General features: G+C 47.8%; 1 protein-coding gene across 1 annotated transcript; it reads right to left on the bottom strand.

The window, feature by feature from the left end:
* Window positions 1–661: 661 nt before the first annotated feature.
* Window positions 662–4352, bottom strand: NHP2 (NHP2 ribonucleoprotein). Its single transcript, XM_081035990.1, has 4 exons — window positions 4103–4352; window positions 3955–4024; window positions 1641–1746; window positions 662–1042 (listed from the first exon to the last, which is right to left on the bottom strand). Exons 1-4 carry the CDS (start codon window positions 4260–4262, stop codon window positions 917–919), a joined length of 462 nt encoding a protein of 153 aa, XP_080892116.1. The 5' UTR covers window positions 4263–4352; the 3' UTR covers window positions 662–916.
* Window positions 4353–14420: the final 10068 nt, after the last annotated feature.

Here is a 14420-nt window from a genome sequence, read left to right as displayed (position 1 = left end):
TCATTTCCTGCATATTAGAAATTATTGCAGGGTGGTTGGGAAGATGAAATGACTTGCCCAACAGGGCTCACAGCTTATAAAGGAGAGAGATTGGGGTTTAAAGCAGATCTGACCCTCAGGCCCAAGCTTTTTCCAGTTTATTTCAGGGTGCTTACAGGCTGGTTGCTGTGTGTACTGAGTCCTGTGCTGGGCCTTTGAGAGCAGGAGGGTACCTTCAGTCTAAAATGTGTGGAGGGTCTGGGTTATCAGGGCCATTATGTCAAGCAGAAGAGATGGCCTGGGGTTTTGAATTTAGCTTCATATTCCTATTTAAAATGCCCTGTGTGGGTGGGTAAATTGCTTCTATAAGCTTCTCAGTAGCACTTAAGGCTCGTGGGGGAAGAAGAGGAATTGGGGTGTCCTCATAGGGGCTGCAGGCTTCCACTCAGTGGGGTCTGGGCTCAGCTGCCTTATCCTGCAGCTCCCACCTACTCTGGAAGTGGGAGGTAAAAGCTCAGGGTGGGCAGCAAATGGTCCGTTCTCAGCTTGAGCCTCACACCAGCCTGGTGGCTGGGCGCTGGCAGTGAACGCTCTGTGAGAAAGGCTGCTTCACTCTTTCCTGCCCACCAACTCCTTGGCCCCACCAGCAGCTGCTGCTTGAAAGAACACCCACAGACTCATCGCATTTTAGTGTGAGCATTTACTTCCCCACACCTCGTCCCTGGAAATGAAATGCCAGGAAATTCATCAGGAAACAGCACTATGGAGAAGATGATGGCTTTGCCTTCATAAAATAACTGTTGGAGCTTTCTGGGGAAAGAAAACATGTGCTCAGGGGACTGGGGAGATGCTGAGTGGGCAGCAGGAGGGTAGCCAGCCGGCTTGCCGCCAGCCCAGCAGCTTCGGGAGCAGGAGCCCAGGTTGCCGCCCACGTCCTTCACATCGGTTGGGGCAGGGCGTGCACCTCCTGCAGGCACTCCTCATAGGCCTCCTGGTACTCCTCGTGCGGCTTGACCATTATCACGCAGGTGGGGCGCTTGGAGCCTGCGGCTGCACCCAGGTCCTGCAAAGGACAGAGAGGAGCTGTTGGCCAGGAAGTCACAAACCCATGATCCACCAGGCTAGTCTGGCTCACAGATGTGTGCTAGTTGGTCACCATTATATTTAAAAACATTTCAAATAGGTTGCCATCAATTAAACTCAGCAACACTGGGCTTACATTCCCACGTGGCAGCTGTGAAAGGGCTCTGGCCCAGCAGGGGCTGTCCCCTTTGGCAAGGCCTATGCTTTCCAGGTTCCTGCCATCCCCCAGTCCCTGTGCCCTAGACCTGGCTCCTGATGTGTAAGGTTCCCAGAACACCCCCTCTGAGCACTACACCCACCTAACAGGACTAGCGCGGCCACAGCATCTTAGCTGACAAAGCATGTCCTTGCTTCATTTTCCCAGGCCACAGAAGAGGGGATTCCCATTTTACAAAAAAGAAACGGACGTGCAAAGAGGTTTCTTACTGCAGTCCCCCAGCTAGGAAGCAGCAGAGCCAAGAAGCTGCCCAGGCCCGTCTTAGCTCCAGAGCCTGTACTCTCCCAGTGTGGCCTGTTGCCGCAGCCCCTATCCCAGCCCCCTCCAGTGGTGATTAAGAACAGGCTCCTGGGCTCCTTACCGTCTTTGAAGGGATATAGATGTAGGGCAAATTCCGGTCCTCACACATAACTGGGAGATGGCAGTATACCTCAACGGGCAACGTGTCTCCTGCCAAAACCATGATCCTGAAACGGGAGAAACACTGTCATTTCTAGCTTGCTCATTCCCTCTTCAGTTGAAAGTGCCACCTCTGGACTGGGCCTTGGGGGGTAAAGACATGGGTAAAATGGCCCCTGCCCTCAAGGAGCCCAGTTGTTAATGTGGGTCACCCAACCTCTGAAAGTGCGTGCAAATTTGTATTTGGTGACTGCGTTCCTCTGGAGAGATGATCTCTATTTTCTTTTTATTTTGTTATTGTATAGCAAAGGATGAAAAGGGAGAAGACCTAAGGTTAGAGCCACAGAGAGAAAGGCACAATGTTGAATAAGATGTCACAGAACAGTCTCTGTCCCATTAAGTGAAAGCTGCCACTGGTATAGCCCCAGGGCAAGTATGCAATCAAGGGTTTTCTTTCAGCACCAGCTACCAAATCCTGGCCCCACTGCCTGGGAGAGGACCTGTGAAAGTGCTAAAAGAAAGGAATCAGGAGGCCACACTTGAACAGAAAGCTGAATGATGATGAATGTGCGAGGCAGCCCTGTGGGTGGGGGTGGGGGTGTAGGGGGCAGAGGAAGCATTTAAGGAGAATCAGAATGGCACCAGATACACAGAGGCTAACTGATGGCAGCCTGGGATGGCTCTGGAATCCAGGATGGAGACGAGCAGATGAGGCTAGAGAGATTGGCAGGGACCACACACAAAGGCCTTGAGTGCCAGGCTAAGAAGCATGCACTCAGTCCCCAAGTTGACAGGGCTTGCCAGATTCCTCAGCTGGGGCTTCTAGCTGGCAAGGTGTTGGGGCTCTGTTCTCCAGGCAGAGTCTGTTCTCCAGGGGTGAGGTGCAAGCACCACAAACACCAGGAAAGAGCTCTCGGTTCAAACTACTGGGTCTACACTCTCCTACTTTGCCTTTTGCCTTGTGGGCTCTCCTCTGCAAGCTCTTCGTTGAGTAGCCTGGTGCTCCTCACACCTGGTGCTTGGCTGCCCTATCAGTACCTTCTCCTGACCTCATCTGTGGCCATGGCATCAAGTGCCATCTATGTGCTGACAACTCCAAATCTATTCTCTCCATCCTGGCCCTCTTCTAAGCTTGCAGCCCATATAACCACCTGACTATTTGACAGTTCTGCTGGGGAGAGGGGTCACAAGTCTAAGAGGGACCTTGAAAACTTGCTTAAAACCAAACTTGAGACCTTCCTACACAAACCCCGTCCACTCCACTGTTCACTGTTGCAGTGAGTGGGCCCTCTGTTCAGCTAGAATCCATACCTCCTCACTCCATGTCTGAAAACCCTCTCAGATCCATCCACTTTAGTTCTCTGCATCTTCACCATACCCAACCTAATCAAAATCATCCTTCACCTCCTCGAGACTACAGTAGCCTCATCTCAATTTCCCTATATACTCTTGCACCTTTGATCCTTTACAAAGTTGCCAGAAAAATCTTAAGGTATAAACATAATTATGTCACTCCCTGCTTTAACCCTCATTGTTGCCCCGAAGTTCTGAGTACAAAAACATATGGTTTACAAAGCTCCATGAAAAGGTGGCACTCTGTCCACCCCTACCCTCTCCTGCCCTGGGACCTATTCTGGCAGAACCTTTCCTCCCAAACTAATCCCATATATTCAGATCTCAGCTACCCCCACCTATGTCAGACTCCATTGAGCATCAAGTCCCCCCAGCAATATTTATTTATTGAGCACCTACGAGGTACCAGACACTTCTGGGCATACAGCAGGGAGAGGCTTTATCCTATTCTCTCAACGAGCCTATTGTCTGGCCTGACTGGGAGATGGAATAAGAAGACAAATGAGTTTCAGATTCTGATAAATGCCAGAAAAGATTTAGGGTAATGAAGTCATTCTCACAAAAGCACCCTGTACTTTTTCTTCATAGTTAACCTATTACAACTTTTTACTTTGTTTGATTAAAGTCATAGTGTCTGAAAGAGTAGAAACTTAACAGTCGCTGAATGAATGAAGCCGGGTCTACCCGAAGAGTTAGCTTATCCTATTGGCTTCCCCGGAATCCCCTTTCCCCGCGGTGTCCCTCAGGGCTGGGTAAGTTAGGCGATGTATAGGTTAGCTGTGCTGAAGAGAATTTACTGACTGCTTGATTATCTTCTAATAGAGTCAAAGCACTTTCCCCGATTTTCACCGAGCACCTACTAAATCGTAGGGATACCTTCGTTACCTTTGGAAATGCAAAATCCAGCGGGAGGGGGTTCTTACCCTTTCTCGCCTTTGTTGACAAATTTCTGAACCTCCTTCACCCCGCGCCGAATCTGCTTCTGCTTGACGGCTGCAATGACAGAAGAGTCAGTCCACGGGCCTAGGCCCGCCACTCGCGCCACTCGCGCCACCGCGCCGCCCGCCGTACCTTTCTTGATGCATTTGTAGAGCTTCCGCGTGAGGCGGCGAGAAGCCAGGGGCTGCGCGATGGGGTTCAGATTGACCAGCAGCTCGTGGTAAGTACGCTCCCCGGAGGACGCCTCGGGCTGAGCCTCCTGCTCATCTGGGTCTCGCTTGATTTTGGTCATCGCAGCGCTCGCGGCTACCGACTCCCGCGTAAGCGATGCCCGCGTAAGCGATGCACGCGGCCCGAGTCTTAGAAATCACTTCCCGGTCACCAGCTCTGGGGCAGCGTGTCAAACAGCACAGCCAATTAGGAAGTGAGGGCTCGGACTCAGACCAATCGTACTTGCTCAGCTCCTTAACCAGGAGCGGGGAGGGGGGGATTAGGGGCGGGGCTCGGGCTGTCATCCGCGGGAACCTGAGGCGGGGGCGGGGCCTGGAGGGAGGCGGGGCCTGGAGGGAGGCGGGGCCTGGAGGGAGGCGGGATGCAGGGGAAGGACCCGGGCACCAGCTGGGGCTAGTCGGAGTTTGGCGTCACCTGTACGCTCTGCGAGCGGGAGGAGGCGGCGGTACCTGTGGGGCGTGACCACGTCTACTGGGACAAATCGCTGCGTCTGCGAGCTGGGTGGGAGAAGGCGATGTCCGCCCAGTGCTATTCCAAACCGCGGTAGAATCTGCCCCCTTAGATGGGCAGTGCGCAACCTGAGCTGGTCCTGGGTGATGGTGGAACAAGCCAAGAAGTGGAACTTCAGAAGTCTTCAAGGTGGCCGTGGGATCACAGGTCAGTTAAGCCAACTTAAAGTTTTACCTTTTAACCCTGCAAGCAGTCATTAAATAAACTACTAATAGGTTTTTAAATTTGGTATTTTAATAAGAAAAATCAGGATGCGATTCATCCTAACCTCAGACCCCAACTAATTTCACAAATATAAAAACATATCAATTGAACAATGAAAATATGGTATATAAACAATAAAAAATAATTTGAAAGTAAAGTTTGTATGCACAATGTAACCAAAAATTGATCTTTTACATGTTTTTACTTTGGAACTTCTTGAGAAAAGAGCTCTTCCTATGCTTTAGGATCAGCTTTAGGACTGGTGGTGGTTGTCCGCTTTGTCTGACTGCCCACCCCAAGCCCTCCTCCACTTGTCCCTGCTCCTGGGTCCTGCAGTGACAGTCCTGGCCCTCCCTGGGAAGCCAAGTGCCTCTGAGCACACAGCTGGCAGGATTCTGCCTCAGGGCGCTTTTCTGTTCCTCTCTCTGAGTGGTATTCCTGTGAACGTTTTCAGCATTGTGGGACAGATGACAGGTGCCAGGGTCACAGAGGGGAAAAGTGCTGCTAGATGTGTTCATGGGGCACAATGAACTCTGTCCAGAAGAGAATTTCTTCCCCAGAAAACCGAACTCAAGCAATGTGCTTGACTGACCTCACCAAGGCCTCGGTTATAAAGGCCTCTTAGTTCTTATACGGAAGGAGGAAGGAACAACATTTATGTGCCAAGCATATCATATGTAACACTGTCTCACACAGTGCCCACAAGTGCCCACAAGGAATACCTTATTTATTTCCTGAGGCTTATAAAGGTGAATAGCTCTGTCTAGCTCACACAAAGCTGGATTTGAACCCAGGTTTGCTTGTCTCCAAGCCTGCGCTTTGCTCAGGCCCTGTGACTTGACATTCGATATTAGCTCAAAGGTCATGAAACATGGCTGGATGGTGAAAGTGTGGGAACCTTGGCCTGGCTAGGTCACAAGTGTCAGCTTTTTGAGCGATAAGACAATGAAGTGCCAAGAACAAATAATGTCCTCAGTAAACTACACCATCTATTCCTAACACCAGTCTCATAGACGTGTGTCAGATTCATGGTGATTTATGTGACTTTACTGATTGTATTCATATGGCCACTGGAGCTCACTTGAAACATTGTAGAGTGGGTGAGGACATAAGGACCAATGGGCAGTAGACCAGGGATCTAAATGACAAAAGGCTTTGGGCAAGTCATTTAACTCAGTGGGCTTCAGTGCCTAGTCTATAAAGTGAGAAAGTTAGACCTACATGGATGAAGGCCTCATCTTTTAAAAAATTTAGGAGGATGATTTTTTTTAAATTGAGCTATAATTCACATACCATACAATTCACCCACTTAAAGTGTACAATTCAGTGGTTTCAGGGTATTCACCGTCATCACAATCAATTTTAGGACATCTTCATCACATCAAAAAGAACCCCTATACCCTTTAGTTATCACCCTCTGACCCCCTCATCCTCCCTAGGCCTAAGAAACCACTAATCTACTTTCTGTCTCTGTAGATATCCCTGTTCTGGGCATGTCATAGAAATGTAATCACACACTGTGTGGCCTTTTCTGTCTGGCTTCTCTCACTCAGCATAATGTTTTGGAGGTTCATATGTGTCGTAACCTGAGTCAGTGCTTCATTATTACATAACATTCCATAGCCCCATTTTATCCACTCATCTGCTGATGGTCACTTGGGTTGTTTCCCCCTTTTGGCTGATGTGAACAGTGCTGCTATGAACATTCATGTACACATTTTTGTGTGGGCATGTTTTCGATATATACCTAGAAGAATTGCTTTGGCAAATGGTAACTCCAGGTTTAACTTTTTGGGGACCTGCCAAGCTGTTTTTCCAAAGTGTGGCTGCACCATTTTACACTTCCACCAGTAGTGTATAAGGGTTCCAGTTCTCCACATCCTCACCCACACTTGCTGCGATCCGACTTTTTCATTACTGTATAGCAATCCTAGTGGGTGCAAAGTAGTATGTCATTGTGGTTTTGATTTGCATTTCCCTGATAGTTAATGATGCTGAACAACTTTTCATGTGCTTAGTGGATGTTTGCGTGGTACTGGAAAAACACCTATTCAAATCCTTTGCCCATTTTTTAGTTGAGGACGAGTATTCTGACTTTTTACTTATCAACAAGCTATTAATAGATGCTTACTCTAGGAGCTGAAGTTCAAGTAAGTAGAAGAAAAAATAAAATTATATATAGTCTATGCAATTTATTGGAAATCTATTTTAATTCTTTTGTAGGCCAGTTATGTCAGTATTAGTCAAGATGATGGATGGAAACCTACATGCCCCTCTGGTTTCCTTAGTGGCAATTAGCGTCTTCCCAGAAGTAAGACCTGAGTTTTGGGCCAGATTCTAAGGCCAGAGGGACCATCAAGTGGGATTCTGGAAGATGGAAACTTCCTCAAGCACAGCTGCTTGGGACACACCTTACTGCGTAAAGCTGAGAGCTTAGAATAGTCAGGGTGGCGCTTCAGAAAAATGGGCTTCTTTAGGGTCAGTGTTTTGGCTTTGGATCTTAAAATGTATTATATAAAAAGTGACAATGTTTATGTTAAAAAAATTTCAGATAGTATATAACAGTATAAAGCAAAAAGTTAAACATCCTTAAGCTCTATTGCCCCCATTTAAGCTCTCCAGAGGTATTCACTATTAGGTTTTTTTGTGTACATGTGCAAGTATATATATATTTATTTGTTTACATAAGTTAAATAGTATAACATATTGTTCTGGCAATTTATGTCCACTTAATATATTTTGGGAAAAGTTTCTTTCCACCATGGAGATAACTCTTTCAATGCCCCATCGTATCTCATCGTGTGGATTTCTGTAATTTATTTAGCCGCCCTACTGATGGACGTTAGTGTGTTTTTAGTGTTTTTACTATTTTGGATAAGTTTGCAATGAATATTATGCAGAATCTTTGTTACCTTTGTGAGTGTATCCAGGGATAAATTCCTAACCTTATAATTTTGATATATGCAGTATTGTCCAATTGTCCTCTGAAAAGGTACGACTTACAGTTACCCTAATAATGTCTCTCCATGGCCTGCCAAGAGTGGGTTTTAGCAACCCTTTTTTTTTAGGGGGAAGAGGAGTGGTGATGATCCAATAGGGAGAAATGATGTCTTGTTTTAATTTACATTTCTTTAGTTTGGAGGGGAGCTGGGTATTTTGTATTTTACAGGTCATTTGTGTTTCTTTTTTGTTAACTCCCTGTTTTATTCTTGTATAGTATTTCTATAGGGTGTCTCTTACCGCTTTAGAAAAGCTTTTTGTATTTGAAGGAAATTTTTGTAGTGCTTGTGTGGTTTCACTGTTTATATAAAATATTTTTGATCCATCAGATTTAATGTATTAGGAGAAAGGCAGGTCTCCAGGGCTCAAAACCATGAACTCGAATCCAGATGACTAGCCATTGTCATGCTGCCATTTATTGAATTCCTTTTCTTTTTATCCATTCATTTAAAATGCCTCTGTGTGTACTAGATTCTAATATATGCTTGGATCCATTTCCAGCTTCTCTATTCTTTCTTTAGAATTAAATTGCTTTGATGGATGTAGTGCTTGGTTTGTCAAGTTTGTTTTTTGGTGTTTTTCTTTTTTTTTTTTTTACTTTTTAATATCTAATAGGGCTTTGGCAGTTTACCGATTTAAATCAAGTCTACGGAAAGCATGCTGTGTAGAGAAAGGAAGGGAGTCAAACAGACCAGGATTTGATCCCAGATACCCAGTTTGTTCGCTTTACAGCCTTGGACACATTGTTCCACTTTACCAGTGCTTTGGTTTAACTGTGCTTCTGTTTTTTTCACCTTCAAAATGGGATGACAATTGAATGAGATAGTGCTGCCAGGAAAGGCCCCACTGTTGGCAGGCATGTGCTGGTTGTGGAGGTTCCTTGTTGAGCCACAGGGCATCACCTTGGGCATTAGAGGGTCAGGGTGAGGAATCTGCAAGACCAATGGGACATGTCCCTGTCCTCCCCAGCCCTCCAGGTGCAGGAATTCCCTGCCCAGTCACACTGAGGCCATTACCAGGGCCTGCCCAGCCCTCTCTCCCATCTGCTCTTCAGAGGGAGAGCTGTCCCTGGAGGTCTGAAGGGAGGCCAAGGTGTGGGTGGGTGGGTCGTGGACAGAGCATGGACATTTGGCTTGGGGCATCCACACATGTGCATGTGGGTCCCTCACTGTACAGAACAGGATGGGGCAGGTAGAAATAGAAGGGGGGGGTCAGGGGCTCCATCTGTGCTCTTGCCCTGAATCCCTCCAATGTGAGGGGCGGGCCTGCTTCCCTTCTCCTTTCTCTCATGACGATAGATTCATGAGAGCCGGCAGTTGTATTCAATTGTTCAACAATCAGATACTGGGGACTGACTGGTGGCAGTAGTTGCCTAGCGCTGTCCTAATAAAGTCCTGTAAATTAGGTGGCTTAAAACAACACCAATTTATTGTCTCCAATTCTGGGGCTCGAAGTCCAAAATGCAGGTGTCAGCAGGGCTGTGCTTCCCCTGCAGGCGCCAGGAGAGCGTCTGGTCCATGCCTTTCTCCTGGCTTCTGGTGTGGCCAGCGATGCCTTGTGCTCCTTGGCTTTAGACACATCAAGCCATGCCTCCATTGTCCCATGACTTTCTTTTTGTCTTCACATGACATTCTTTCCTCTTCTTATAAGGACACCAGTCATATTTGATTAGGAACCACCCTAATGACCTCATCTTCACTTGATACATCTGTAAGGACCCTGTTTCCAAATATAGTCACATCACAGGTACCGGGAGTCAGGACATGAACAGGTCTTTTTAGGGGATCCATAACGCTGGGAACTCTGAGGGCATGAGCTGGAACTCCCTGTGTGGCTATGGGATCAGGGGACGCTGAGCCAGTCCTGTGGGCCATCTGGACAGGTGTGGGTAGTGATAGGTCAGAGGGTTGGGCCTGGAGGGGCTTGTGTCCTGCCACTAGGCAGTTTTTAACGTTGGGCATCAGAGCTGACTCTCCCTTCCCCTTGCCCAGCCAGTGACTTGGAGTGGGCAGCTGCATGCGGCTCTGGTTTCTGGGGGAGATAAAATTAGAAGGGAGGACTGGACTTTTAGAAGTCCGGTGGACCCCAAGGACTGCCTAACCCAGACACTTAACAGAGGGGAGGCTGAGGCAGTGCCATGAGGCGCTTTGTGTTCTGGTTGGGTACTTTGTGTGGAAGCTGTGGGTCGTGGGCCGTGGGCTGTGGCTCCAGTTACTGGGGGGAGGCGATGGCCACTGAGTCTGTCATCAGCCCCGATCCCCAATGAAAGCCTAGGGCAGGCTCTCCTTCAGGCCACCAACTCCTACCAAAAATGCAGTTTTCCCAGATGGGTGTTTTGTCTGGGGCTGCCTAGAGGAGGCGGCGGTGGGTGCCTGTGCCATCGCTGTTTCAATTCAGACTCTTGCGCCCATGGTCCTGGGGCCTGTGGGGGCCTGCTCTCCTCTGCAGCCCCCTGCTGCCTCCCCTGGGTTGCTGCACTTGCCACCTGCTTCATCTCTTACCCTCTGTCACTGGCAAAACCTGCCCCCTCTCTAGGGCACCATGCTGCCTCCCACTGTTTAATGGATCCTTGAGTAAGTGCTTGATGGGCACATTTTCTGTTCCTGTGCCCAGAAAATCTCTTCCTTGTTCCTAGGCCTCCTGGAATCGACAGTGGTGGGCCTGCCAGACTTCATGCCATAGAGCTAGCTCCATTCCTTACATAGCTGGTCCCCAGGCAGCAACATCCTGGGGTGCCAGCCACAATTTACAGCTAAGGCCAGGGCAGAGGGTGCCAGCGTGGTGCTCATGGGCTCGAACTCTGGGTGGCCAGAGTTTTTCTGCCAGCAGTGTCTGGGGAGCAGGCAAACTGTCAGTAGAGAGAATGCTGAGGAGGTGTTGGGTCTCCGCTGTCACCTAGTGGACTTGCCATTCGTTCCAAAAATGGACTGAGCATCTGGAATGTGTCAAACACTGTGCTAGGCATTGGAGGGAGCAGTGGTGAGCTGGAAAAAGGCCTGGCCTCCCCAGAGGCTCCATATGAACTCTGGTGCTGCTTTCTATGTGGGGAAGTACTGGGAGCTCTAAGAATATAGAACTGGAACCTAGGAAGGGATCTGCGAAAACCTGCCTCCTACTGAGACTGGCTGGGTGGGGTTGGGGGGTGCTGGAAATTCCTGGAGGTGAGGAGGGAGCCAGGGCAGGAGGGGCCAAGTGGCAGGGCCCACTAGGATGGCCACCCTCAGTGCTTATCACAGCCGTATTCATTGTTGGGGTCCCTCTGTCCCACAACACAGAGATATCCAGGAGGGTGGAGACTGTCTGTGGATCTCAGTACCTGGCAGGGAGTCAGTGCTCAGAAAACATTTGAAAGAAAGAACTTGACGGAGTTTTGTTTAGATCTTGAGGCTACTGGGTGGAGAGCACTGCAGGAGTTTAAGTGGGGCTAACGTGGGTAGCTCTGCTTTTGGAAGCTTATGCAGGCTACTGTGGGAAAACAGAGAAGTGGACGACATACTTGGGAGCTTCCTCTGGCTGCTGGCTGAAGGGGAGTCAGAGATTTGAACCTGGTGCCTGAAGATGGAGGAGACCACATACAAAGACCAAAGAGTAGCAGCAAGGAGCTGAGAAGGACCCCTGGCTGACAGATCACAGGGACCCAGTCCTAAAGCCATAAGGAACTGAATCCTGCCAACCACAGGAATGAGCTTGGAAGAGGACCCTACGCACCAGATGAGATCACAGTAAGTTGAAACTTTGATTACAGCCTTGGAAAGCACTGAGCAGAGAACCCACCACGCCACTCTGGACTTCCGACGTGCAGACCTATGAGAAGATAAAGGGATATTGTTGTAAGGCACTGAGTGGTTGGATGTTATAACAGCAGTAGAAAACGAACATGCCAATTTCTGGATGCGCTCATTGGATTGAAAACAAAGGTGGATGGAAGGTCAGGACAGGCTGGCAGAGAAAAGAGCCCCAGGAGGACTTGGAGTGGGCGAGGGCCAAATGCACAGAAAGTAGGTGCTGGATAAATGTTGGCCAGTGTGGTCGCGGCTGGAACTGCAGGGAGACCGGGAGCCCAGAAGCAGTGGAGACCTGCAGAGGGCTGTTCCAGAGTCACTGATTTTCAGGAAGTGTGATGGCATAAAGAGGTGACATCGTCACTGCCCAAGCCCCTCTACAGCCCTGGGGCTGGGGTCTGTCAAGCAGGCTGGTCTCCTCAGGCCAGGAGCTCGGTCCTGCTCTCCCTCACACGTACACCCAACCCTATGGAGCAGTGAGGCACGAGCAGAAGTCAGCTGTGGCTGGCTCTTGCTTGTGAACTTTTTATGACTATGCTGTTGACAGCTGGTGTTTTGCTTTGCCTTTGGAGAGAGTGGGAAGGTCGTGGTCCTACTCCTCGAAGGTGAGAACTGGAAGCCTATTTAGGACCCATCTATTCCCCCTTGTCCTGTAACAGAGGGAAATGATGAGGCTTGGAGAGGCAGGGACGTGCCCCGACCACAGAGCAAACCAGCTGGGGATGGAGAGAGGCAGGATTCTGGGAGCGATGGGTCGTTCCCTTCCTAGTCCTGTGCTCCTCCCAGACCCCAATTCTCAGGGAGGGACAGGGACCTAATGTTGCTCAGCTTCTGTCTGTGCCTCCTTTACTACACATGAGAGAGAGGAATCTATTTTTCTCCTTGTCCATGATGGACAGAGCAGAGACCAGCCAGGCGGAGTAAAGCTGACTGGACGGGAAACTGAGTTGAGAGAATTTGGGCTTCATTGGGAGACCATGGATGTCAGCATCCATTTTGCTACCAGTCCAAAGTCTGTGTGCCTGGCACTTCAAAGGGCCAAAACTCAAAACATCAGAGTTTGGAGTAAGAAAAACTTTATTGATCGAGAAGACACCAACCAAATGGGAGTCCTAGTGGTTTCTCAAATCCATCTTAAGAAAGTACAGAGTTCAGGCTTTTTATGTGAAGGGAAGGGGAATTAGGAGGGCGCCAGAGCTGACTGACCACCACCGACACCTGGGCGCCAGCAGGGTTCCAAGGAAGGCTGTGCTAGTTGATGTGAGTCGGGACACGAGTTCCTGCATATTTTTGATAAACAATGCATACTTCCCTTACCTCCTGAAGCCCCAATCATAATTCCTCTAATGATTAGCACATCTGTATGCAAGACTAAGGAGAAACTATTAGCCTGAAGGCCATGGGAACAACACAGGCTTAAACAAGATGGAGTCACAGAGGCCGAACATTTCACTCTGTTACAATTTGATTTAGATCAGGGATTGGCAAACGTTTTCTGTTGATGGCCAGGTAGTAAATATTCTAGGCTTGCGTGCTGTATAATCTCTGTGCAACTCTTCTCCTCTGCCATGTAACTCAAAAGCCGCCGTGGACAATGTATAAACAAGTGGACATGGCTGTGTTTCAATAAAAATGTATTTATAAAAACAGGCAGCAGGCTGGGTTTGGCCCACGGGCCAAAGTTCACGGTAGTTGGTTGATTTGGATGGTGGTGGTGGCTTCCCCTGTTGTCATCACTACCATTATTTGGAGCCTAATTGGGGAAGGTCTTGGATGCCTAGAGCACTTGCTGGTAACACAGAGCCCTTAAGAGATTCAAAAAAATAGTAATATGATTGTTTTCAGTTTTCTAAAAATTTTAATAAGTAACATACTTATTGATATGGTTCAAAATTACACCAAAAAGTTACACAGAGAAAAGTGTCCCTCCCATCCGTTTTAGTTACCCATTTTTGTAACCAGCAGCAACCAAAGAAACCCATTTCCTGCACTGCCTCTCATAGGTAGTCGATAATCTATCCATAATTACACAAATGCTATCGCCCCCCCCCCTTTATACTATGAACAGCATTCTGCATCTTGCTGTTCTCAATAAAAGGTTGTTTGTATACAACTTTGGTAGTTTTACTCAGATAGCATTAACAAATTAATTTCTCAAATGTCTAGGGAGGTTTGAAATTTTCATGATGTTGAATCTTTCTGGTCAGGAATGCAACAGGCCTTTCCATTTGCTCAGATATTTTGTGTGCTCAAGTATTTCATATTTTCTTTCTCTTTCTCTTGAATATTTCTTGTTGAATATCTTCCTAGGTGTTTTAGGTCTTTTCTTCTTTTATATCTTCTGATTATTGTTGACATATGCAAAAGCCATCTTACTGAATTCTCTTGCAGTTTAGAATAGTGTTTTGATTAATTTTCTTTGGGTTTTCCATGTATATAATCATATTATCTGCAAATAATTATTTCACCTACTATTTTCTTGTTGTTATACCTCTTATTTCTTTCTCTTGTCCAATTGCATTGATGGTCCTCCAGAAAAAGTGAAATAATAAATGGAAGACGACTTTGTATTGTTTCTTACTTTAATGGAAGTGCTTCTGGAAGATGACCTTTCGGTTGTTTTTTTTTTTTTTTTAATGATATGAATAAGTTTATTTTCATTTTCTTTGACATCTGCTAGTGTGGAGCCAGGCTCCGTTGGATAGGGCTGTGTGGTGCCTTGT

Source organism: Rhinolophus hipposideros (assembly GCF_964194185.1).
Source record: "Rhinolophus hipposideros genome assembly, chromosome: 23".
Classification (NCBI taxonomy): domain Eukaryota; kingdom Metazoa; phylum Chordata; class Mammalia; order Chiroptera; family Rhinolophidae; genus Rhinolophus; species Rhinolophus hipposideros.
The sequence above is the reverse complement of the archived record's forward strand: the minus strand, read 5'-3'. Positions and strand labels throughout refer to the sequence as shown.

Bases quoted from the DNA above. Each gene is read 5' to 3' on its own strand.
- NHP2 (XM_081035990.1), bottom strand. From the start codon at position 4,262: ATGACCAAAATCAAGCGAGACCCAGATGAGCAGGAGGCTCAGCCCGAG. The intron at 1,747-3,954 runs GTAAGAACCCCC...CTCCCGTTTCAG, and splicing joins GTCAACAAAGGCGAGAAAGG to GATCATGGTTTTGGCAGGAG. The intron at 1,043-1,640 runs GTAAGGAGCCCA...TGTCCTTTGCAG, and splicing joins TCTATATCCCTTCAAAGACG to GACCTGGGTGCAGCCGCAGG.